We start from the raw sequence: 23,998 nt of genomic DNA on the forward strand, positions 1-23,998 counted from the left end.
TGGGGCCTAGGTTATGGCCGTGTGGAACCCCACATTTGAATTATTGTACTGTAATTCTATATGCTATGACAAAAGCTTAAGATTGTTTTGATTTGGAAAATATGGAAAATATCATGACATTGATGAAACTCCAGAAATCTCTCCAAATGAGGTTTTTTAACCTTTTGGAGGGTGGGGTAACATTTTCTGCTGTACTGATGTTAATATGGAATATATACAAAAAGTGATTACTTATTTGAAGTAACAAAGCTACCACTGGTGCAATGCAATCACATATTTTCTAACTCTAGAGATGTATACCTTGCCAAAAATCACTCTGAGCATTATTCCCCTCAGATGCTACCGACCAACCCTAATGGCTCACGGACTGTTTTGTGGTAACTTTTATTTTTTATACTTTCTACTTATCATCTAATATTTATATCTGTGCGCTTGTAATGTGACTGTGACATTATAATTTCCTTTGGGATCAATAAAGTGTGTATATCCTTGTATTCGGAGGCTTTGCCTTCTGGTCCTAGACTCCTTCACTACTGGAACCATCTCCTCAGAGGCCACTCTATCTAGGCCTTGCAGATACGATAGATTTCAACGAGATCCCCCTTCATCCTTCTGAACTGCGGCGAGTACAGGCCCAGCCTGTACCTAATGAGCTCGTTACGTGTGTAATTCCGATTTCCACCAATCTCAACATGAATCGAAGCTGAACGCTCCAAACTATAGCTGTCTTGGAGCAAGCTTATTAAACCTAGAAACATGCAGTGCCAGTTGATGGCCTTTCTCACTATTTGACAGGACAGTGTTATTTAAAGGGAAATCTGTTAACTCAGGGAGGCGTGACCAGCCAGCTTCAGAATCAATGTGGGCTGCTCAGATGTTTCTCCAGTATGCATGAAGTGTTTTCTCTGGCAGGCAGCTACTGAGAGACTCATTTCATGAGTGGCTGTGGTAGCAGACCATTATTGGAGGCACCGTTATGGGCATAGGTGGTCAACTTAGTCGTTTAAGGCAAGAGGTACAAACATGCCCATTGGTGAAGAGGCTAATCCTGAATCTTCTGAGATTCTGCATCCTGTGCTTTCAAAGGCCCGCGCTTTTCAATGCTGCTGTCACTGAGATATATGACCTTCAGCCATGCCACATGGCCAGACAGCTCGCTTCATGGAAGTTACATTGTCTTTCAACTACCTTGCCTCACAATAATTTCACTCCCACTCAGCAAATTGCCAGCAGATTCTGGGGTTGGAGTTCCTTGCGGACAGGAAGTGGGGGCGGGAGCCAGTTACCCCCTACATACGAGTCAGTGAGACTGGAGTTCGACGCCTTGTGGTCAGGGTCCTGACATCAGTGAGTGCAGAGTTGAGGCTCATTTGTCGTCACCAGCGAGTCCTGATGTCAATACTGAAGATCAAAACCCAAAGGTTGATGGGCTATCTGGATTTCGAGGACCAGTGGTGGGAGCACTGGGTCTACAAGCCCACTGGGGAAGTCAAAAACCTAATATCTGCTTGTCAATGAATCCATTGAGCTCCCGGAGATGGTCTGTCCTGGCACTGGCGGACTGTCTGTGTGTGTGCGTTGGGGGTGGCTGGATGGGAGTGAGGTAAGGAGCTTTTTTTTTGCTGTTGTCGTGTCCATAAGTTTTTATGGATAAAAAAGTGTTTTTTTCCCCTGTTAGTACATAGCTACTGCACTGAGGATGGGTTCAGAGTTGGTGATATGCTCCTTGTGTGAGATGTGGAAACTTTGAGGAAGCTCCAGTCCCCCTGGTAACTATATCTGTGTGAAGTGCACTGAGCTGCTGCTCCTTAGAGACAGTGTTAAGGAACTGGAACTGCAGCTGGATGACCTTCAACTCATATGGAAAAATGAGGAGGTGATAGATAGGAGCTACAGGGACAGAGTCATCCCTAAGTTGCAGGAGGCAGATACCTGGGTGACTGTCAGGAGAGGGAGAGAAAATAAGCAGCCAGTGCAGCGTGCCCCTGTGTCCATTCCCTTCAATAATAAGTATATTGCTTTGCATACTGTCGTGGGGGAGCAACCTACCAAGGATAAGCTGCAGTGAGTAGGTCTGCAGCACTGAGAAGAGGAGTGCAATAATGATAAATAATTCCATGGTTAGGGCAGGAGAAAGGAGATTCTATGAACGTGAAAAAGAACTCAGATGGTGTGTTGCTTCCCAGGTGCCAGGGTCAGGGATATCTCAAATCAGATCTACAGGATTCTAAAGGGAGAGGATGATCAGCCAGAAGTCATGGTACATATTGGTACCAACAACATAGGTAGGAAAGGTGAGGAGGTCCTGAAGAGAGAATATAGGGAGTTAGGTAGAAAGTTGAAAAGCTGGACTTCCAGGTTAGTAATCTCTGGACTGCTGCCTGTGCCACGCATCAGTGAGGGTAAGAATAGGATGGCTTGGCAGAGGAATTGGTGCAGGGAGCAGGGTTTCAGATCTCTGGATCATTGGGATCTCTTCTGGGGAAGGTAAAACCTATACAAAAAGGGTGGGTTACACCTGAACCTGAGGGGGACCAATATCCTTGTGGCAGGTTTGCTAGACCTGGTGAGGAATGTTTAAACTAATTTGGCAGGAGGATGGGAATGTAATCAGAGGGCTTGGAATAGGGCAGTTGGTATACAAGTAGATCAAAGTTCAAAGTAACATTTATTATCAGAGTACAACCTTGAAATTCTTTTTCTGCAGGCATACTTAACAAATCTGTAGAACAGTATCTGTAAACTATTAACATCAGGAGCTATTAACTGTAAAATTGTGCAAATACAGATATAAATAAATATCAATAAATAATGAGCATGAAATAACAATATAACAGAAATGAGTAGCTATCCCCTTTTGTTCAAAAGCCTGACGGTTGAGGGGTAGTAACTGTTCTAGAACTGATGGTGTGAATGCTGAGGCATCTGCACCTTCTACCTGATGGCAGCAGCAAGAAAAGAGCTTGGCCTGGGTGGTGAGGATCTTTGAAGATGATGCTGCTTTTTTACGGCAATGTTTCATGTAGATGGTTGGAAGGGTTTTACCCATGATGCACTGGGCCAAATCCATGACCTTCTATAGCATTTTCCACTCAAAGGCATTAGTGTTCCCACACCAAGACTTAATGCAGCCAGTCAGCACACTCTCCACTACACATCTGTAGAAGTTTGCCAAGGTTTTCGATAATGTGCCAAACCTCCAAGACTCCTGAAGAAGTAGAGGCGCCGATGTGCTTTCTTTGCAATCATGCAGTGTGTAATAAGGATGTGAGGAAGGACAGGCAGATGATAGGGCAAAATTGCAGTCAGTCGGGTGAGTTGAAGTGTAACATGGGGGTAAAATCAAAAAGGGTGATGAATACAGGACTGAATGTTTTATATTTGAATGCACACAGTGTACAGAAGAAGGTAGATGTTGCTGTAATGCGATTAGAGATTAGCAGGTACGATATTGTGGACATTACTGACTTGTGGCTGAAAGAAGATCATAGTTTGGAGTTTCACATCCAAGAATACACCTTGTATCCAAAGGTCAAGCAGGTAGACAGAGTTGGTGGAGTGTCTCCGTTAGTAAGAAAACAAATCAAATCCTTAGAAAAAGGTGACGTGGGACTGGAAGATGTAGAAACCCTATGGGTACAGTTAAAAAAAATTGCAAGGGTAAAAAGACCTTTCTGAACAATAGCCAGGATGTGGACCACAAATTACAATGGGAGATAGAAAAGGCATGTCTAAAGGGCAAAGTTGCAATAATAATTGGGGATTTCAGAAGGAGGAAGATTGGGAAAATCAGGTTGGTGCTGGATTCCAGGAGAGTGAATTTGTAGAATGCCTAACTAGGGGAAATGTAATTCTATATTGGAAGTTGCGTAATGAACCAAATGTTACTCCACTCTTTAAGAATGGCGGGAGGCAGAAAAAAGGAAATTATAAGACAGTTAGCCTGAGCTCAGTGGTTGGGAAGATGTTGGAGTCCATTATTAAGGGTGAGGTTTCAGACTGTTGGAGGCATATAATAAAATAGGCCAGAGTCAGCATGGTTTCCTTAAGCGGAAATCTTGCCTGGCAAATCTGTTGGATTTCTTTGAGGAAACAACAAGCAAGACAGACAAAGGAGAATCAGTGAATGTTGTTTACTTGGATTTTCAGAAGGCATTTGACAAGGTGTCCCACATGAGGCTGCTTAACAAGATAACAGCCCATGGTATTACGGAAAAGATAGTAACATGGGTAGAAGATTGGCTGACTGGCAGGATGCAAAGAGTGGGAATAAAGGGGGCCTTTTCTGGTTGGCTATTGTTTTCTAGTGGTATTCCACAGGGATTGGTGTTGGTACTGCTTCTTTTTACATTATGTGTGAATGATTTGGATGAAGAATTTGAAGGCCAAGTTTGCAGATGTAATGAAGATAGTTGAATAACCAAGTAGGGGGTCTGCAGAAGGACATAGACTGGAAGAATGGGCAAAGAAGTAGCAGATAGAATATAGTGTCGGGAAGTGGCAGATGGAATATAGTGCACTTGGTAGAAGAAATAAAAGTGTAGACTATGTTCTAAACAGGGAGAAAATTCAAAAATCAGACACGCAAAGGGACATGGGAGTTCTTGTGCAGGTTACCCTAAAGGTTAACTTGCAGGTTGAGCCTGTGGTAAGGAAAGCAAATGTAACATTAGCATTCAATTCCAGAGGACTGGAGTATAAAGCAAGGATGTAATGCTGAGGCTTTGTAAGGCATTGGTCAGAGTACACTTGGAATATTGTGAACAGTTTTGGACCCCTTATCAGAGAAAAGATATGCTAGCATTGGAGAGGGTCCAGCAGAGGTTCATAGAAACAATAAAAAACCTACAGCACAATACAGGCATTCAGCCCACAATGCTGTGCTGAACTCGTACTTATTTGAGAAATGACCTAGGGTTACCCAAAGCCTTCTAATTTTCTAAGTTCCATGTACCTATCCAGGAGTCTCTTAAAAGAGCCTATTGTATTTGCCTCCACCACCATCACTGGCAGCCCATTCCACGCACTCACCACCCTCTGCATAACAAAAACTTGCCCCTGACATCTCCTCTGTACCTACTTCCAAACACCTTAAAAATGTGCCCTCTCGTGTTAGCCATTTCAGTCCGAGGAAAAAGCCTCTGATTATTCACACAATCAATGCCTCTCATTATCTTATACACCTTTGTCAGGTCACCTTTCATCCTCCATCGCTCCAAAGAGAAAAGACCAAGTTCACTCAGCCTATTCTCATAAGGCATGCTCCCCAATCCAGGCAATATCCTTGTAACTCTCCTCGGCACTCTTTCTATAGCTTCCACATCCTTCCTGTAGTGAGGTAACCAGCACTGAGCACAGTACTCCAAGTGGGGTCTGACTATGGTCCTATAAAGCTGTAACATTACCTCTCGGCTCTTAAACTCAATCCCACGATTGATGAAGGCCAATGCTTCATATGCCTTCTTAACCATAGAGTCAACCAGCACAGCAGCTTTGAGTGTTTTATGGACTCAGACCCCAAGATCTCTCTGATCCTCCACACTCTCAAGAGTCTTACCATTAATACTATATTCTGCCATCATATTTGACCTACCAAAATGAACCACTTCACACTTATCTGGGTTGAACTCCATCTGTCACTCCTCAGCCCAGTTTTGCATCATATTGATGTCCCGCTGTAACCTATGACAGCCCTCCATACTATCCACAACACCCCTAACCTTTGTGTCATTAACACCCCCAACCTTTGGTTCACTGTGAATCTGTAGAATTTATTGCCACAGGCAACTGTGGAGGCCAAGTCACTGGGTATATTTAAAATGGAGGTTGATAGGTTCTTGATTCATCAGAACATCAAAGGTCACAGGGAGAAAGCAGGAAAATGGGGTTGAGAAAGATAATAAATCAGCCATGATGGAATGGCAGAGCAGACTCAATGGGCCAAATAAACTAATTCTGCTCCTATGTCTTTTAGTCTTATAAAAACACATCTTTTCTTCGATAAGGGGCACAAAACTGCTCACAATACTTCAAGTGTGGTCAGACAAATGTCTTATAAAGCCTCAGCATTATATTCTTGTTCTAACATTTTATTACTCCTGAAATGAATGCTAACATTGCATTTGCCTGCCTTATCACTGACTCAACCTGCAAGTTAACGTTTAGGGAATCCTGCACAAGGACTCCCAAGTTTATTTGCACCTTGGGTTTTTGAATCTTTTTCCCTGTTTAGAAAATAATCTATGCCTTTATATATTCTGCCAAAGTCCATGACCATACACTTACCTATATGTGTATTCCATCTGCCACTTCTTTGCCCATTCTCCAAATCTATCTAAGCCCTTCTGTAGACTCCTTAACACTAGCTGTTCCACTAACTATCTTCATATCATCTGCAAACTTGGTCACAAAGCCATGAATTCTGTCATCCGAAACATTGATGTATAATGTGAAAAGAAGTGGCCCGAACACTGACCCCTGCGGAACTATAATAGTTACCAGTAGGCTACCGGAATGGGCTTCCTTCATTCCCACTCTTTGCATTCTGCTGGTCAGTCAATCTTCTACCCATGATTGTATCTTTCCTGTAATACTGTGGGCTTTTGTCTTGTTAAGCAGGCTCACGTGTGGATTTTAAGGCCTTCTTAAAATCCAAGTAAACAACAAGCATTGACTCTTTTCAACAGATTTGTCCGGGAAGATTTCCACTTAATAGATAGATTCTGGCATTGTACCGGATGACTGGAAAATTGCAAATGTTACTCTGCTAATTAAGGAGGGTGGGAGGCAGCAGAATCGATTGTTAGGGATGAGATTACGGAATACCTGGAGGCACATGACAAGTTAGGCCAAAGCCAGCACGGTTTCCTGAATGGAAAATCCTGCCTGACTAACCTACTGCAAGTTTTTGAAGAAATTACAAGCAGGGTAGACAAAGGAAATGCAGTAGACTTGGTGTTCTTGGACTTCCAGAAGGCCTTTGACAAGGTGCCGCACATAAGGCTGGTTAGCAAGAGAAGAGCCCAAGGATTTAGAGGGAAGTTACTAGCATGGGTGGGGCATTGGATAATTGGTAGAAAACAGAGAGTGGGAATAAAGGGATCCTATTCTGGCTGTCTGCTGGTTACCAATGGAGTTCCACAGGGGGTGATGTTGGGACCGTTGCTTTTTATGATGTATGTCAATGATTTAGAGTATGGGACTAATGAATCTGTGGCTAAATTTGCCAATGATACAAAGATAGGTGGAGGAGCAGGTAGTGTTGAGGAAACAGAGAGCCTGCAGAGAGACTTAGATAGTTTAGGGGAATGGGCAAAGAAGTGGCAAATGAAATATAATGTTGAAAAGTGTATGGTCATGCACTTTGGTGGAAGAAATAAACAGGCAGACTATTATTTAGATGGAGAGGGAATTCAAAATGCAGAGATGCAAAGGGACCTGGGAGTCCTTGTGCAGTGTACCCTAAAGGTTAACCTCCAGGTTGAGTCGGTGGTGAAGAAGGCAAATGCAATGTTGGCATTCATTTCTAGAATATAAGAGCAGGGATGTAATGTTGAGGCTCTATAAGGCGCTCGTGAGACCACACTTGGAGTACTGTGTGCAGTTTTGGGCTCCTTATTTTAGAAAGGATATACTGACATTGGAGAGGGTACAGAGAAGATTCATGAGAATGATTCCAGGAATGAAAGGGGTACCATATGAGGAATGTCTGGCAGCTCTTGGGCTGTATTCCCTGGAGTTCAGGAGAATGAGGAAAATTTTCATAGAAACTTTCCAAATGTTAAAAGGCCTGAACAGATTAGATATGGCAAAGCTATTTCCTATGGTAGGGGAGTCTAGGACAAGAGGGCATGACTTCAGAATTGAAGGACATCCATTTAGAACAGAGAAATTACCTTAGTCAGAGAGTGGTAGATCTGTGGAATTTGTTGGCATGAGCGGTTGTGGAGGCCAAGTCATTGGGTGCATTTAAGGCAGAGATAGATAGGTTCTTGATTAGGGTATGGGAAGAAGGCAGAGGAGTGGGATGACTGGAAGAATTGGATCAGCCCATGATTGAATGGCTGAGCAGACTCAATGGGCTGAATAGCCTACTTCTGCTCCTGTATCTTCTGGTCTTATGCTCTTAAAGAAACTATGCTGATTTTGGCCTACCTTATCATGTGTCTTCAAGTGCCCCAAAATCTTATTCTTAATAATGGACTTCAACATCTTTCCAATCACTGAAGTCAGGCTAACTGGCCTAGCATTTCCCTTTTTCTGCCTCCTTCCCTTCATAAAGAGTGGAATGACACTTGCAATTTTCCAGTCCTCTGGAACCATTCAAGAGTCTAATGATTCTTGAAAGATCAATACCAAGCCTCCACAACTCTTCAGCCACCTCTTCCCGAACCCTGCAGTGTAGTCCATCCTGGACTGATCTACTTTAGACCCTTCAGCTTCCCAAGCACCTTCTTCTTAGTAATAGCAACCACACTCAATTCTGCTCCCTGACACTCTTAAATTTTGGGCATACTGCTAGTGTCTTCCACAGCGAACACTGACACAAAATACTTATTAAGTTTATATGCCATTCCCTATCCTCCAACTTCCCACTAATTTTTGCTATGTTAAGTGCCAATGTTTCTTGACGTTGTTCTGCTGTTGTGTGTTTTGTGAACATTGTGGGCATGTTATGTTGGTACCCAAATGTGAGGTGACACTTGCTGGCTGCCCTTAGGGTTTGTTGGCAGTTAATGCAAATGATGCATTTCACTGTATTTATTTATGACAAGTAATACATAGATGAATCTGATATTAAAATAATAATAATCCATTCTCAACCAAGTTTTCTAATTTACTGTTCACTGCATTTATGAAGAAATCATCTCAATTACTTTGATTTCAGCATGGAAAGACTGGCATCTGGGACACTGGGATCTGCCAGTAGTGCTGGCTTCCCAAAAGGGCAGTGTTGCATTGACTGCGCTCGTGTGTCCATAACTTTTCTCATGAGGGGCTTGGACATTGGTTTGAACAGGAAAGATCTCTACTCACTCACAACCTCCTGGTGGTGAATGCCATGCCTCCAGGCATCATAGATGCCACCTCTTCACCCTGAAGGGCACTGCACTGCTGAGGATTTTCAGTGACCAGCACTGCCTAGAGTGATAAGTCCTGATGCCAGGGCTACACTTGAGTCTGCCAGCACCTCGCCCTGTGTGATTTCCAAAAAACAGCCGTACAACTGACAGGAGAGCAATTGAAATTGCCATTGGCTATTCTGAGATGTGATTTTGTTTTCTGCATCAGTGCTGGGGCTACCCATCAAGGAGGTGTGGAGACACTGTATATTGCACACTTACGTACAGTAAACTGCTGACAGCAATCAGTGCCGGCACAGAGGTCAGTGCCTTGATTTCATAAGGCAGAGTCTGAGGAGCAGCAGGAGGTGGATGGTGGTTACCAAAGAGTCTCAGTGCTACCATCGGGCAGGAGATACGGGAGCCTTAGGTCCCACAGCAACAGGTTCAGGAACAGGAACAGGGTGCATCACAACCTGGTACGGAAGTTGTCCTGTCCAAGACCGGAATAAGTTGCAGAAGATCGTGAACAGGGCCCAGCACATCACACAAACCAAACTTTCGTCCTTGGACTCACTTTACACCACACACTGTCTGAGCAGTGCTGCCAGGATAATCAAGAACAAGACCCACCCAGCCAACACACTTTTCGTCCCTCTTCCCTCCAGGAGAAGGCTCAGGAGCTTGAAGACTCATATGGCCAGATTTGGGAACAGCTTCTTTCCAACTGTGATAAGACTGCTGAACGGATCCTGACCCGGATCTGGGCCGTACCCTCCAAATATCTGGACCTGCCTCTCGTTTTTTTTTGCACTACCTTACTTTCCATTTTCTATTTTCTATTTATGATTTATAATTTAAATTTTTAATATTTACTATCGATTTGTACTCCAGGGAGCGGGAAGCGCGGAATCAAATATCGCTGTGATGATTGTACCTTATGTTACGTACCCCGTAACTGGGTTGCCAAACCAGCAGAAATGGATCACTCAGTTGGAGTCTGGATTACTAGAACTAAGAAAGTTTTATTAAAGAAACAAGCAACACAGTAATCGAAAGGATAATAAATGCAACAGTTCAGCAATGATAAACACACATGTGCACAGAATTAAGATAACAGCATCAATCAAGCTCTATCGTTGTCTAGGGGTAAATGACCAAACTTCAAAGTGACACAAAAGTTCAATCCAATTTAGTTCAGTTCGCAGTAATCGTTGCCATGGCGATGGACAACGTGGGGGGAGAGAGAGAGAGAGAACGGGAACGATTGATCATTCAGAAACGGCTTCCACTCACAGACCGGCGATATTGCTCAGAAGCAGCTTTCCGGGCAGGTCCTTGGTGATGTCACCTGAGGTCACCGACTGTGACCCCTCCTCCAGATGCGGTCGATCCTCTGCAGTGAACCCGGCACCCAAGCGAGGGTGGACACACACCGGGTTCCCGCTGATCGTACCTTTCCACCCTGTGCGTTTAAGGTCCGGTACTTCCCACCGACTCGTGAGAGGCGCACCGCTTCCAGGGTCTCATTACCTTGGGTGTCGTGTGTGTCTGCCTTAGCGAACCTGTCCCTTTTTATCCCCCTGCTGGGGTATCGCCTGTCCATCACTCCAAACAGTTCAGGGTTCAAAGGGGGAGCCGCTCCAGACAGCTCTCTCTCCCGTCCCTTCATTACACATCTCCAGATGCTGCTTCATTGTTCCTTATCTCTCCTTCCCCTGAGGACAGGTGGCAGACCAACTGCTGATGCCACTGATGCTAGCCCAGGCCAGCAAACATCTTAATTCTATGTGTATTCTCTAATATCAATTGTTTAGCGACAATAAAGTATGAAGTATGAAGTTATTACCCTTCAACCATCCGGGTCCTGAATCAGCATGGATAACTTCACTCACCTCCATTCTGATTCCACAACATACAGACACATTTTCAAGGACTGTACAACTCACGTTCTCAGTATTTTTATATATATATGTGTGTGTGTGTGTGTGTGTGTGTGTGTGTGTGTGTGTGTGTGTGTGTGTGTGTGTGTGTGTGTGTGTATGTGTGTGTATGTATATTATAATTTATATATACTGTATATATATATATTTTGGACAATTTGTCTTTTGCACATTGGTTGTTTATCAGTTATTATATGTATACATTTTCAAAAATTCTGCTGTATTTATTTATTTTCCTGTAAATGCCTGTAAGAAAATGGATGTGAAGGTTGTATATGGTGACATATCTGTACTTTGATAATAAATTTACTTTGACTTTGATTTACCCTCAGCGTACCTAGGCTCATCTCCCAGATGAGCAGAGGAAGGAAGCTTTTTTAGAAGGACTCCCTGCTTTGTAGATGCAGCTGCATTGATTACCATGCATTAGTGAATGAATGCCTGTTCTGATTATTTAATTGGCTTGTACAATATCTCTGCACTCTGAGAACAGTGCAGGCATTTGTGTGCAGATCATCTTGACTCAGTTTGAGTATGCGAAATGGCTTACAGCATTGCTCCATTAGGTAGGAATTGCCCCTTGTGCTTCTTGCCAGGGTTTGCCCTTGGTGGGTCTCATGTGTACCCTGAGCCCAGGCACCCAGGAGGCTCCTTCTGACCAGGACTTGAATGTCCCATTGAGTGAAGGTGCACGTTGTTTCCCACTGCACTCCATTCTGTTTCCTGTCTGATAGCCAAGTATGGTTTGCTGATGTCTGATTGCCACGAGGACCATGTCTTTAAGAAATGACCTCCTTCTCTGGTTAGCATACAGCAGTGTGTCGGGAAATGCAATGACATTGGCCAAGATCCTGTCGCGAATTTAGTGTTTGCTTATAGGTATGAACAACTTTGGTATAGTTTCGGATGCCATTTCACTAATTTTACGTGTAGTTTGTAGTGGACAGGATTGGATATTGGCAATAAATGCTATAACAAAAAAGAAGATGGAAAGCATGAACAGGTATCATGGTAAAGGGAACAAGAAAATAAGAAGTATCACAATCCTTCACTCTTAAAACAAGACACATCCTATAACTGCAACATTTGGGATATACAGTATATCCAGAGAAAAGGTTTTGAAACTAAAATCAAATTTCCAGACCTCCAAGGTGGAACTTGAGTGTGAGTTCTCTGAATGGTTGAAGTTATTAGTAGGGTAGCACAACGACTTCCCATATCAGTAAATTATTACAAGCTGTTTCCTATTCAGATGTTCAGAAATCCCCACTTGGTTTTCTCCATTGATTTGAATCATGCCTGTCCTCAACTCAATTTCATTTGCTTTGTACCCGGCTTGTGACATTGTGTCCTTTGCCAAAATCAGAATCAGAATCGGGTTTATTATCACTGACATGCCAGAGGTGACTGTTAGGTTCATGGCCTAAGGTAGAAGGAGATGAGTTATACAGCTCTCATTACATGCACATACAGTTCAACTCTTTGAGTGATTATGCAGAAAGTTTGAAGTTAATAACTCATCTCCTTCTACATTAGGCCACAAACTTACCAAACAGCCCTGATGAGTTATTAATTTCAAACTTTCTGCATAATCACTCAAAGAGTTGAACTGTATGTGCATGTAACGAGAGCCGTATAACTCATCTCCTTCTACCTTAGGCCACAAACCTATCAATCACTCCTGCTGTGGATACTTTCCGGAGGTCCAAGATTCGTATGCTCCTCGACTGCTGGACTAAGTGTGTAAATGTAGGAGGGGATTGTGTTGAAAAAGTAAATGTGCTAGGTTTTCTGAATTTGACTCTGTCTACCTAAGGCCATGAACTTATCAATCACCCCTCGTAAATGGTGAAATTTCCCAAACTCCAATCGAATATGGCGGTTCTCTGTCTATTGCTCATCTTGTGCAATTTGTAAAGATTACAATTCATCATTAACCCAGCAGCACGCTGGCAACCAGGCAATTATGTACATGTAAGTTACAGCTACATGGTTGCACAATAGTTGACTAAACAGGTGAGTAATCCATGGGTTTGGACTAACCACTTGTTTGGGAATTCAAATTCAGTTAGTAAACTGAAACTTAAAAATACAACCAGTCTTAGTAAAGCTGACCACAAAACTGCTGGATTGTCATAAAAGCCCATTGTGACTCACTAATGACTTCCGGAGAGGAAATCTGCCATTCCTTCAAAACTGGGAACCCATAACAATATGGCTCACTTGACACAATTTGTGAAATGACCAGTTCTCAATCAACTTGATTCACTCCACATGGTATCAAAGAACAGATAAGAGCACTGGACAAAGCAAAGGCTACAGGACCAGACAACACTGCAGATACAGTTCCAGAGATCTACACTCCAGAATAGCAAGCTTTTCCAGTACCATTACATCACTGAAATCCACCTAATTATGGGGATAACTGCATAATTAGATTATTCCCAGTCATCAGAGAAGTGATGGTTGCCATTGTTGATCATGCTATCAAGTGCCACATGCTGTCCAATAACCTGCTCACCAATCTGCAATTTGAGTTTTACCAGGACCACTTGGCTCTGGATTTCATTGCAGTCTTGATGCAAACATGGATTACAGTCATGCAATCCAACACAGTTGCCAACAGCTCAATTCAAATATTAATACTAGTATTGAAGACTCTGTCAAATATGAGCCACTTATCACAGAGACTAAGACTCAACACAAACACTAACAAGTTGGTCAAGATGCCTTGAGTTGTTGGCCCTTGCAATCCAACCCAAACACTGGCAACTTAAACCAAATTCCAGAAACTCAAACCAGTGACTGGCAATTTAGCCCAGACACTGACCAACTCAACATGGATACCTGCAACAAAACTCAGACTTGACAACCCAAAGTAGACATTGATAAAGCAATGCTAGCAACTTATTCAGATATTAACAGCTCCACCCCAGATCCCAGCAACTAACCTGGAAGCTGGCAATTGAATGTACAAGTCTGCAATTCAACCCGGACAACAGTAGCACAACCCAATCTGGCAGCTTGACCTCGCCGGTGACAATTCAACCCAAACACCAGCAACTAACCCAAACAGCAGAAACTCAATCCAAAATAATGACAACTCAACACAGCAGTAAGCCAATCAAACCTGAGTACAGAGTGGCACAACTCAAACAGAATCAACTCTACCTAGGTACTAGCAAATTTACCCAGATGCTGACCAAACAACGTAAGTACTGTCAATTCTAACCAAACATTGACAATTTAGCCAATTAATGCAATCCGACCCAGGTATGACAAGTCAAGCCAAAAATTAGCAACTCAGCCCAAACACGTGAAACTCAATCCAAAACTATAAATTGACTGAAACACTGACAACTCAATCCAAAGGCCTGTAATCTGACATGATACGCTGACATCCAACCCAGAGATCTGCAAACTAGTTATGAAATCAACAGCTCAACCCAAACGCCAGCAATTCAGCCAGACCCTGACAGCGCAACTATATCTCAGTTTAGACAAGGCAACTCAACCCGATTGCTTACAACCCAATACAGATATCTAACATTTGCTCTGTCTGCCACAACAGGCAGGGTTTCCCAGTAACCACCCATTTTAATGTTACTTCCCATTCTGATTCTGACATGTTAGTCCATGGCCTTGTCTACTGCCCTGATGAGGCCACTCTCAGGTTATCGGAGCAACACCTCATATTCTGTTCGGGTAGCCTCCTAATGGAATGAATATTGATTCTTCTAACTTCCAGTAGTTTCTCCCCCCCTCCCCTTTCTCTCTTTTGCATTCCCCATTCCTGCTCCCCTCTTGCCTCTTCCTTTCCCCTCACTTACCCCATCACCTTCCTCTGGTGCCCTTCCTCCTTCCCTTTCTCCATGGCCCACTCTCCTCTCCAATCTGATTCCTTCTTTAGTCCTCGATCTTTTCCACCTGTCACCTGCCAGCTTCTCACTTCATCTCCCCTTCCTCACTCACCCACCTCCACCTCACGTGGCTTCACATAATCGCTGCCAGCTTGTACTCCTTCCTTTCTGCCAACCTTCTTATTTTGGCTTTTCCCCCGTTTTCCTTTTCGGTCTGAAACATCAGCTGTTCATTCCCCCCTTACGGATGCTGCCTGACCTGCTGAGTTCCTCCAGCATTGTGTGGGTGTTCCCCTGGATTTCCAGCATCTACAGAATCTCAATATGTATCTGATAATCCAATACTTGTGCTCCACCAATGCCATGTAATTAAACTTTCCCCAGATAAGTGTAGACTCTAGGAACTTTAGGAACTTGCATTGCCAGATGTAGGAAAAGAGTTTGGGCAGATAGAGAAGGCAGACCCGGCCTGGACAGACAAATACACAGTAATAAGTATACATGATTCAGACAGGCAGTAACGAAAGTACAGAATGGGCTTGATGTCCAAACCCCAGTAATGCAGCTAAAGGAGCCCTCTGTCCAGTCCTATGTTCAGTGACCTCTGTGCCTCATCTATTGAGCCCTAGACACATTTAATCCCTCATGAAGTTAAATCTCAAGCCAAAAATAAAAGCAGAAAGTAATGCCAAGTGCAAACTAGTCAGAAAACATCAGTGGTATGAGAAATAGATTTCAGGGCAACGATACTCTTAAAGGACTGTGAGCAGTTTTAGGCCCCTTATCTCAGAAAGGATGTGCTGCCATTGGAGAGGATCCAGATGAGATTCACGAGAATGATTCTGGGAATGAAAAGGTTGCCACGTGATCGGCAACAATGAATATAGAAATGAGTCAGGTTTTATAAAAACAAATCAAACATTTATTAAACTCTGCTCAATATTAAAAAAAGCAAACGACAATCTTCACCAGAAATAAACTGCTATGCGGCCATTTAGCAAACCACCACTCAGTACTAGTACTTAAAGCGATAAATGCGAAAACGGTTCTTAAAGTTGGTAAATTCAAACACAGTTCTTAGAATGGCAAATTTGAAAGTCCAAGAGATTTATACAGTCAATTAGGAGAAACTTTCCCGAAGTAAAGAATTCCTTGAAGACTCGACATCACTGCCAATCCCAGCTGGATCCTGCCTTGTCCGCAGGATTCACAACAACAGAAATAAAACGGTTTAAAGGCACTGAACTTTCCCTCTGGATACTAGATACTGCACAGCCTTTTCTGCTGCTTTCAGCAGAGGCTACCTCATGCAGATCACTCTTTCTTGGACGAATTCAACAATGGTCGATCCTATCCAAAACCACCAAACTCCTTCAGGTTCCCGTCTTCACTCTCCAATATTACTGAAAAGGTACATCAACAAACCTGGCAGCGATTAGTGAAACTGCCAGCCCAGCACTTCTGTACCTTACAATAGAAAGTAAAACTTCATTTTAGAACTATACTGCGTCATGAGATTAATAAGCAGCATAGCGTAGTATTTGATTGACGATCTAACTGAAAACTAACTGTGTCACCAGGGGTCTACACTTATATACCTGGTTGGAAAAGGTCATCACATGACATCCCATCGGCGGGAAAACTACATCATGTGACCTCTGCAAGACCATTACATCATCCTCATAAGACAGTCACAAGATATCCATGAAGTATGTAACAGGGTTAACATATTAGGAGTGTTTGATGGTTCTGGGCCTGTAATCACTGGAGTTTAGAAGAATAAGGAGGGATCTTATTGAAACCCATTAAGTATTGAAAGGCTTAGGTAGAGCGGACATGGAGAGGATGTTTCTTGTCGTGGGGGAGTCTAGCACCAAAAGGCACAGCCGCAGAATAGAAGGATATCCCTTTGGAACAGAGATGAGGAGGAATTTCTTTAGCAAGAGGGTAATGACTCTGTGGAGCTCATTGCCACAGATGGCTCTAGAGGCCATATCATTGGAAATATTTAAAGTGGAGATTGATAGGTTCTTGATTAATCAGTGTGTCAAAGGTTATGGAGAGAAGGCAGGAAAATGGGGTTGAGGGGGTAACAAATCGGCCATGGTGGAATGGTGGAGCAGTCTTGATGGGCCAAATGGCCTAATTCTGCTCCTATGTCTTATAGGCATTTCGTCAGTCACTCTTGAGTTAAAGTTTTGTTGCATGTGCCTTTCTGTAGTGCCAAACAATGTGATTGATTGGTGATTCTCTTACAGTACGTTACCTATCTGGGCAGAGTTCCATGTGGAGAAAGGCAAATGAATTCCAGTTCCACAATCAACTTTGTAAGTTTCAGTTTATTTTCTTTACACTTAGTATTTTTGCAAAAATGGTGTTAATTGATTTAATTTTGGTTCCTAAGTGTATTTCTGCTGGTAAACAACAACATACAGCATTTACATTAATAGCAAAGACTGTCACCAATCAGTATATTCTTTGCAACCTCTTTTTCTAAATTTTTCAAAAATAAATTAAGAAATTACTCTTAAAAGCTTTGAGTGTGTGTCAGTGATTTAATTCTTATTTCTCCCGTGTTCTTCTCATCTCACATATTTCTTTAGCAAATTCTACAGAGTGTTGATTGGATTCTAGGCCTGCACCAGACTCTCCTGATTATACTTATAGTCGGGAAATGGATACTGCCCATGGGAAAAGGAGTCAATCGAGACCAGCTATCCCAACTGCTCCTAATGTTTGTGGGGACAGCAGCTGACATATTGGAGTTTAAGAGTGAAACACTGTCAGATAAAGGAGTCAGGTGGGCGTCAAACTCAGATCTAAAGCACCTCATTGTTGTTGGAGCTATGCATCATTAACTAAGGAGCTGTGATGTTGTTTTCAGGTGCTGTGTTGAGCTGGTTTTTGCCATTCTGGCCCTGTGGACATGGAGTATGTTGCAATTTCCCTTGGATCTTACAGGTAAACCATAATAGTGCTTTCTATTCCATCATTAGGACAGCACAGAACACACTGATAGAGCTGCTCCTGTACTCTGGTTTCAATCCTGACCTCCGTGTTGACCCTCACCTTATGTTTCTTCTGGGTGCTCCAATTTCCTCAAACATATTGAAGATCACTGTAATGTCCTTAGTGTCTAGGTGAAGGGTAGAATCTGGGGGGAGTTGATAGGAACATAGCACAGTACAGGCCCTCTGTCCCACGATGTTATGCCAACCTTTCAACCTACTCATCCTACCTTCCTACATAGCCCTCCACTTTTTTCTCATCCATGTGCCAATCTAAGAGTTTTTTAAATGCCCCTGGCTGGGCATTCTATGCACTCACCAGCTTCTGTGTAAAAAAAAACTTAACCTCTGACACCCACCCAATACTGATCATCTCAAATTATGCCCCCTTGTATTAGCCATTTCTGCCCTGGGGAAAAGTTTCTAGCTATCCACTCGAACTGTGCCGCTTACTATCTTGTACACGTCTGTCAAGTCACCTCTCATCCTCCCTTGCTCTAGAGAGGAAAGTCCTAGCTCACTCAACCTAAGACATGCTCTCTAATCCAAGCAGCATCCTGGTAAACCTCCTCTGCACCATCTCTAAAGCTTCCACATCCTTCCTATAATGAGGAGCAGGAAGAGAATACACTATAGGGGGAAATAGCATTGTTGGATTCAGGTGTAGAATACTTATTTTTATTGTAGTTTAACATCCTTATGCTTGTTTGTGTTTTCAATCTCCTTTATGCCATACACGTCATTGTTCAGATTCCACATTGCTTAAATCAGGCTAATTTGTTAAATGTTATCTGTTGGAATTTCATTATTATTTACTGTTATCAATATTCTAGTATAAGACCACCACCATACCTTTGTCTTGCTCTTATCTTCCTCTCTTCTTCCCCACCCCATGCTCTTTCCACCTTTTCTCTTTCCCTTTCTATCTCTCGCCATGCTTCTCCCTTCCTCTCCTTTGTTCTTGTAACAGTTAATAAAATGTGTGTAAGCAACAAGTTTTATGCCTCATTTTTAACTTCTGAAGAACTTTTGGATCACAAAAAACATTTGGATCCACCAAATTGCACATTAATTTCAAAACAGTTCTAAAGTTGCTCATTTAATTCCAGTGATGCAGGAAGAAGACGAGAAACCTACAAGATGTCATATCCCAGTGTGGAAAGAAAAGCTATACAAATACAGAGCAGACCTCTGGACTATATCTATAACTATATTTATACAAGATGGACCTTTTTTCATTTTCCGACTGTTCTTAATGTTAAATAGAAAGATAACGCACCAGATGCTATTATTCTTCACAATCAAGAATAGCTTAGTGCTGACGCTGCAGATTTATCGGCTGGTTGTTATATATTTAGAAATACGCCAGCCCAATCAGAAAGAAAACCAGATGGCTACTGAGGCCGACGTTGTTTCTGATCCCATTGAGCTGGATGACATCCTTGAGTAAAAGGTGCTTCTAACTGGGGCAAGAAAAGGAATACTAGATGTGGACTTACCAAGATTTTGCCAGCACCATCATGTCCAATTGGTTGAGATAGAAAGCTTTTCATCAGAGTTGGATCACACACTTGCTAATGTGCCAAAGTAGGAGCGCTGGCAAGTAGACTTCCAGGATCATTTAGAGGAATATTTTCTCAGCATGTGATTTTATGAGTTAGAGACAGACTGATATTGGTGTATCTCCAGTTCTTTGACCAACCCTCCCTCTTTGAAAGAATAGGATTAGAAATGTATCCCTTTACAACCCGGACACCCTGCCGTTGTCTCTGCTCATCCAAAACCAAATGAGAGGATTAATTTTTGAGCCACCTTTCATCACCTTGGGGAATCCAAAGCTATCCCTTATTGTACTAGAGGAAGTATGGTAACTAATTTATGGACAGGAATTGAACTTTGTAGCAGATAACTGCGGACTAAGCATCAGGCGAATCCCTCTTTGATTCTTTGATTAGTTACCACTTACATTGAGAGCTTAACACCTTATTCAGAAGATAACTTCTTTTAAAGGTTCAGTGGTCACATAGCTACCTGTCAAACCAAAGCCAATGCATTGTCTGTACTCTGTTTGTTTTTTATCCTGTTTTAAAGTAACTAGTAAATTTCATAAAACCCCCCATGTGCCTTGTTTCAAATTTTGGTTGAATTAACATTGTTATTTCTTTGTAAGGAATCATGTGGAGTCGAAAATGTAACTTTTTCTGTTTGTTGTGGGTTATTCTGTGTTCACGTGCATAGGAAGAGACAAACGAGAATTACTGATTATCTGAATAAATGTAAATTTCATGAATTCTTGCACTGTTGCTGCAGTGCAGTGATTAGATGGAGGCCAGCTTGTTCTTTGAAAACAGGGCGTGTGTGTTAAGTGAATACTGTTGAATGCAGAGTGTATTTTCTATACTGCTACTGTGTCCAATCTGTGCAGACACTGAATTTTTAACATTTGATAAAAAAACATAGGAGCAGTGTTTCCTTTTGTAAATCATCCAGTGAAGTCTCATTGGATTCAGCCTCTCACTTAAAGTCAAATGTGCTTTGGAGCACAAGAATAAATTAGATTGAAACAAAAACCAGAAATAGAGCTATTTTATATTTACCTGTTTTCCTTATTTTATAATATGTAGATTATTAATAATAGATTTTTATCATAATTTTCTGAAATTACTGACCAGGCTCAATCAGGATTCATCACAGGTTCACTTTTAACCTGATCTTTTTCCCTCATGTTTTCCACAATGACAATTTTACTTCCTGGTGCTCATTCTGTGTTGTGGAGCCCTTTTGTTCAACAGATTCACTTCCCTTCTGTGAATATCTTCAGTCAGTGTGCTCCATTTAAATCCAATAATCGGCTGACTCTGACTTGGGAGGAATGCAGAACAAAACACCAACTCGGGCGCCACGGTAGTGTAGTGGTTAACGCGATGCTTTTCTGCTGGGGTTCAGAGTTCAATTTCAGTGCCGTTTGTACATTCTCCCCGTGAACCACGTGAGTTTCCTCTGGGTCCTCCAGTTTTCCACTACAGTCCAAAGACATAGGTTAATTGGTCATTATAAATTGTCGTGTGATTAGGCAAGTGTTAAATAGGTGGGTTGCTGGACGGTGTGGCTCGTTCGGCTGGAAGAGCCTGTTCTGTGCTGAATCTCTAAATAAATAAAAATAAATAATAATCACACATTTAACTGCCTTCATCTCTGAAATTTTATTTCTCCATTCATTGATTTTTTTTTTTCCCAGTTCTCCTTTTTGATTTTCCAGTGGTCTGCTGTCCATATTAATCGGGGGTTACTAGGGTTACAGTAGTTAAGTGTATCCATTTTTTTCCCATCATTGGACAATTAACTAAGTTGTTCACCCAGGATCACAAGTAATCATTCATTATTTTGCTGTTTCTTTAATGTTTTGACAAAGACTGACTGGTCACCTTATGAGTGCATTGGCCTCTTGGCCATTTGCCAGAGCTGCCACATGTCCTTCGTGCAAATCTGTGAAATTGACCTGCAGGAAATGTCCACGCCTGCTATCTATAGTGGGCTAGAATATATCACAACTAGTCACCACCTACCCCTATTAACCCACACCATGCACACCCCCCACCCCCTGGCCCACGTTGTCTCACTACACTCAGTATTTTAAAAAGTAGCAACACACAATGTCTTTCTCTTTGAGGTAAATATTTGTTCATTTTTGGCTGTGCTGATAAAACCAAAGATTTTGGAAATAGTCCTCAGGAAAGCTAGCATTTATCACAATCCCTGCTGGACTCAGGTCCTGGTGAGCCTCCCTCTTGAACCACAGGCATTTTTGTTCCGAGTGGTCAGAGACCACCGGGTGGGTTGCTGTTCTAATCAGAAGGCAGTCCAAGGTCAACCATGTTGATCTGGGACCAGAGTCACATACAGGCTGGTCAGGTAAAACCAAAGGACATTGATGGACCATAGGGAATAATCTTCACCTCCAAAGTAGGTGGGCTGGAGTTGCTAGAGAAGCTGCAGTTTGCAAAACCTCCAAACCAACTTCAACTAATCAGGCAACTTCTAGCTTGAGCAGAGATGGAACAGGGGAAGGGCAATGATCTGTTTCCGAGAAGTGGATTGTCTATTTAAATATCAGATTGAATGTTTCAGAAGTATAACACAGGACAAGGGAGGCCATGGAGACCTAAAGGCACAAGTGATCCAAAGCTGCGTGGAGAGCCATTGAGATCATGTCTGCCATAGACCTATTGTGGCAAAAGGCAAATTACTGTGGGTCCAGGTTCACCCTCTTGAAAGCCTGCCATCGGCCTCCAAGACAGAGAGTCAGCCTCAGAGTTATCGGGTGCTGCAGTTTTATTCTCCCTTTCAAAGTGAGCATTAAAGGCATTGAGCTCATCTGGTAGTGAAGCATCACTGCCATTCATGAAGTTGGGTTCCCCTTTGTAGGAAGTAATGGCCTGCAAATCCTGCCAGAGTTGGCGTGCATCCAGTGTCGCCTCCAACCTCTTTCAAAATTGATTCTTGGCTTTTGAAATAGCTCTTCACAAGTCATACCTGGTTTTCTTATACAGGCTTGGATTGCCAGACTTAAGTGGCATAGATCTAACCCTCAACTGATGATGGACCTCCTGATCATCCAAGGCTTTTGGTTGGGAAATGTACAGTCAGTTTTCGTAGGCACACACTCATCCACACAGGTTTTAATGAAGTCGTTCTCAATTGTGGCGTACTCATCCGGGCTCAAAGATGACTCCCTGAACACCATGACTACTGAGTCAAAGCAGTCAGGTAAATGCTCCTGTGCCTTCCTGGTCCATACCCTCAAGGTCCTCATTACTGGTGCTGCAGTCTTCAGTCTTTGCCTATATTCAGGCAGTAGAAGTATAGCCAAGTGATCAGACTTATCAAAGTGTGGGCATAGGATAGCATGGTATGCATTTTTGAACTTAGAGTAACAGTGGTCCAATGTGTTACTTCCTCTGGTACTGCAGGTGATTTGTTGATAATAATTATATAGTGACTTTATCAAGCTGGCCTGGTTAAAATCCCCCAAAATGATGGGGAAGGTATCAGGATCATGCCTGTTGATTACATTGGTCAGAGCATGTGTGACATTAACCTGAGATGGAACATACACTGCTACCTAAAAGATTGCTGAAATCTCCCACAGCACTTAACTGCGAGATATTCTAGGTCTGGTGAGCAATATTGGGACATCACCATGATTGGCACACAATGAGAAATTGATCATGAGGTAAACATCTCCACCTCTGCTTTTGAGGGACTCAACTGACCTATCTTGACAATGAATTGTGAACCAATATATTTGAGTCGCTGTGTCTGGCACAGAAGAGGTTAACCAAGATTCCATAAAACAAATACCTATGTCGTGGTACTGCTTATTGACTTTTAACACTATCATTCCCACAGTCCTGATCGAAAAGCTGCAGAACCTAGGCCACTGTACCTCCCTCTGCAACTGGATCCCCAACTTCCTCACCGGAAGATCACAATCTGTGCAGATTGGAAATAACATCTCCACCTCGCTGACAATTAACACTGGCTCTCAACAGGGATGTGTGCCTAGCCCTCTGCTCTGTTCTCTCTACACTCATGAGCATGTGGCTAGGCACAGCTCAAACAGCATCTATAAATTTGCTGATGATACAACCATTGTTGGCAGCATTTCAGATGGTGACCAAAGGACATACAGGAGCGAGATATACTAGTTAGTTTAGTGGTGTCGCAGCAACAACCTTGCACTCGACATCAGCAAGACCAAAGAGTTGATTGTGGGCTTCAGGAAGGGTAAGGTGAGGGAACACAAACCAATCCTTATAGAGGGATCAGAAGTGGAGAGAGTGAGCAATTGCAAGTTTCTGGTTGTCATTATCTCTGAGGACCTAACCTGGATCCAATATATTGATGCAGCTATAAAGACGGCAAGACAGTGGCTATATCTCGTAGGAGTTTGAGGGGATTTGGTTTGTCAACTAAAACACTCAAAAACTTCTACAAATGTACTGTGAAGAGCATTCTGACTGACTGCATTACTGTCTGGTATGGTAGGGGATGATGCTCTAGATAAAAATAAGTTGCATAAACTTGTAAAATTATTCAGATCTATCATGGGTACCAGCCTCCGT

The 23,998-nt window shown here is 42.6% G+C and overlaps 1 protein-coding gene across 1 annotated transcript in view; it reads left to right on the forward strand.

Annotated features, from left to right (window-relative positions):
• tmem26b (transmembrane protein 26b) overlaps positions 1–20,450 on the forward strand; it is a 57,166-nt gene extending 36,716 nt beyond the window's left edge. The window contains exons 3-6 of the mRNA XM_072239717.1: positions 17,124–17,192; positions 17,469–17,665; positions 17,750–17,826; positions 18,983–20,450. Coding sequence (XP_072095818.1) covers positions 17,124–17,192; positions 17,469–17,665; positions 17,750–17,826; positions 18,983–19,323 — 684 coding nt within the window. The 3' untranslated portion in view covers positions 19,324–20,450. The remainder of the gene's footprint in view (positions 1–17,123; positions 17,193–17,468; positions 17,666–17,749; positions 17,827–18,982) is intronic.
• Positions 20,451–23,998: the final 3,548 nt, after the last annotated feature.

Source organism: Mobula birostris, chromosome 21 (assembly GCF_030028105.1).
Source record: "Mobula birostris isolate sMobBir1 chromosome 21, sMobBir1.hap1, whole genome shotgun sequence".
In the NCBI taxonomy this organism is placed as follows: domain Eukaryota; kingdom Metazoa; phylum Chordata; class Chondrichthyes; order Myliobatiformes; family Myliobatidae; genus Mobula; species Mobula birostris.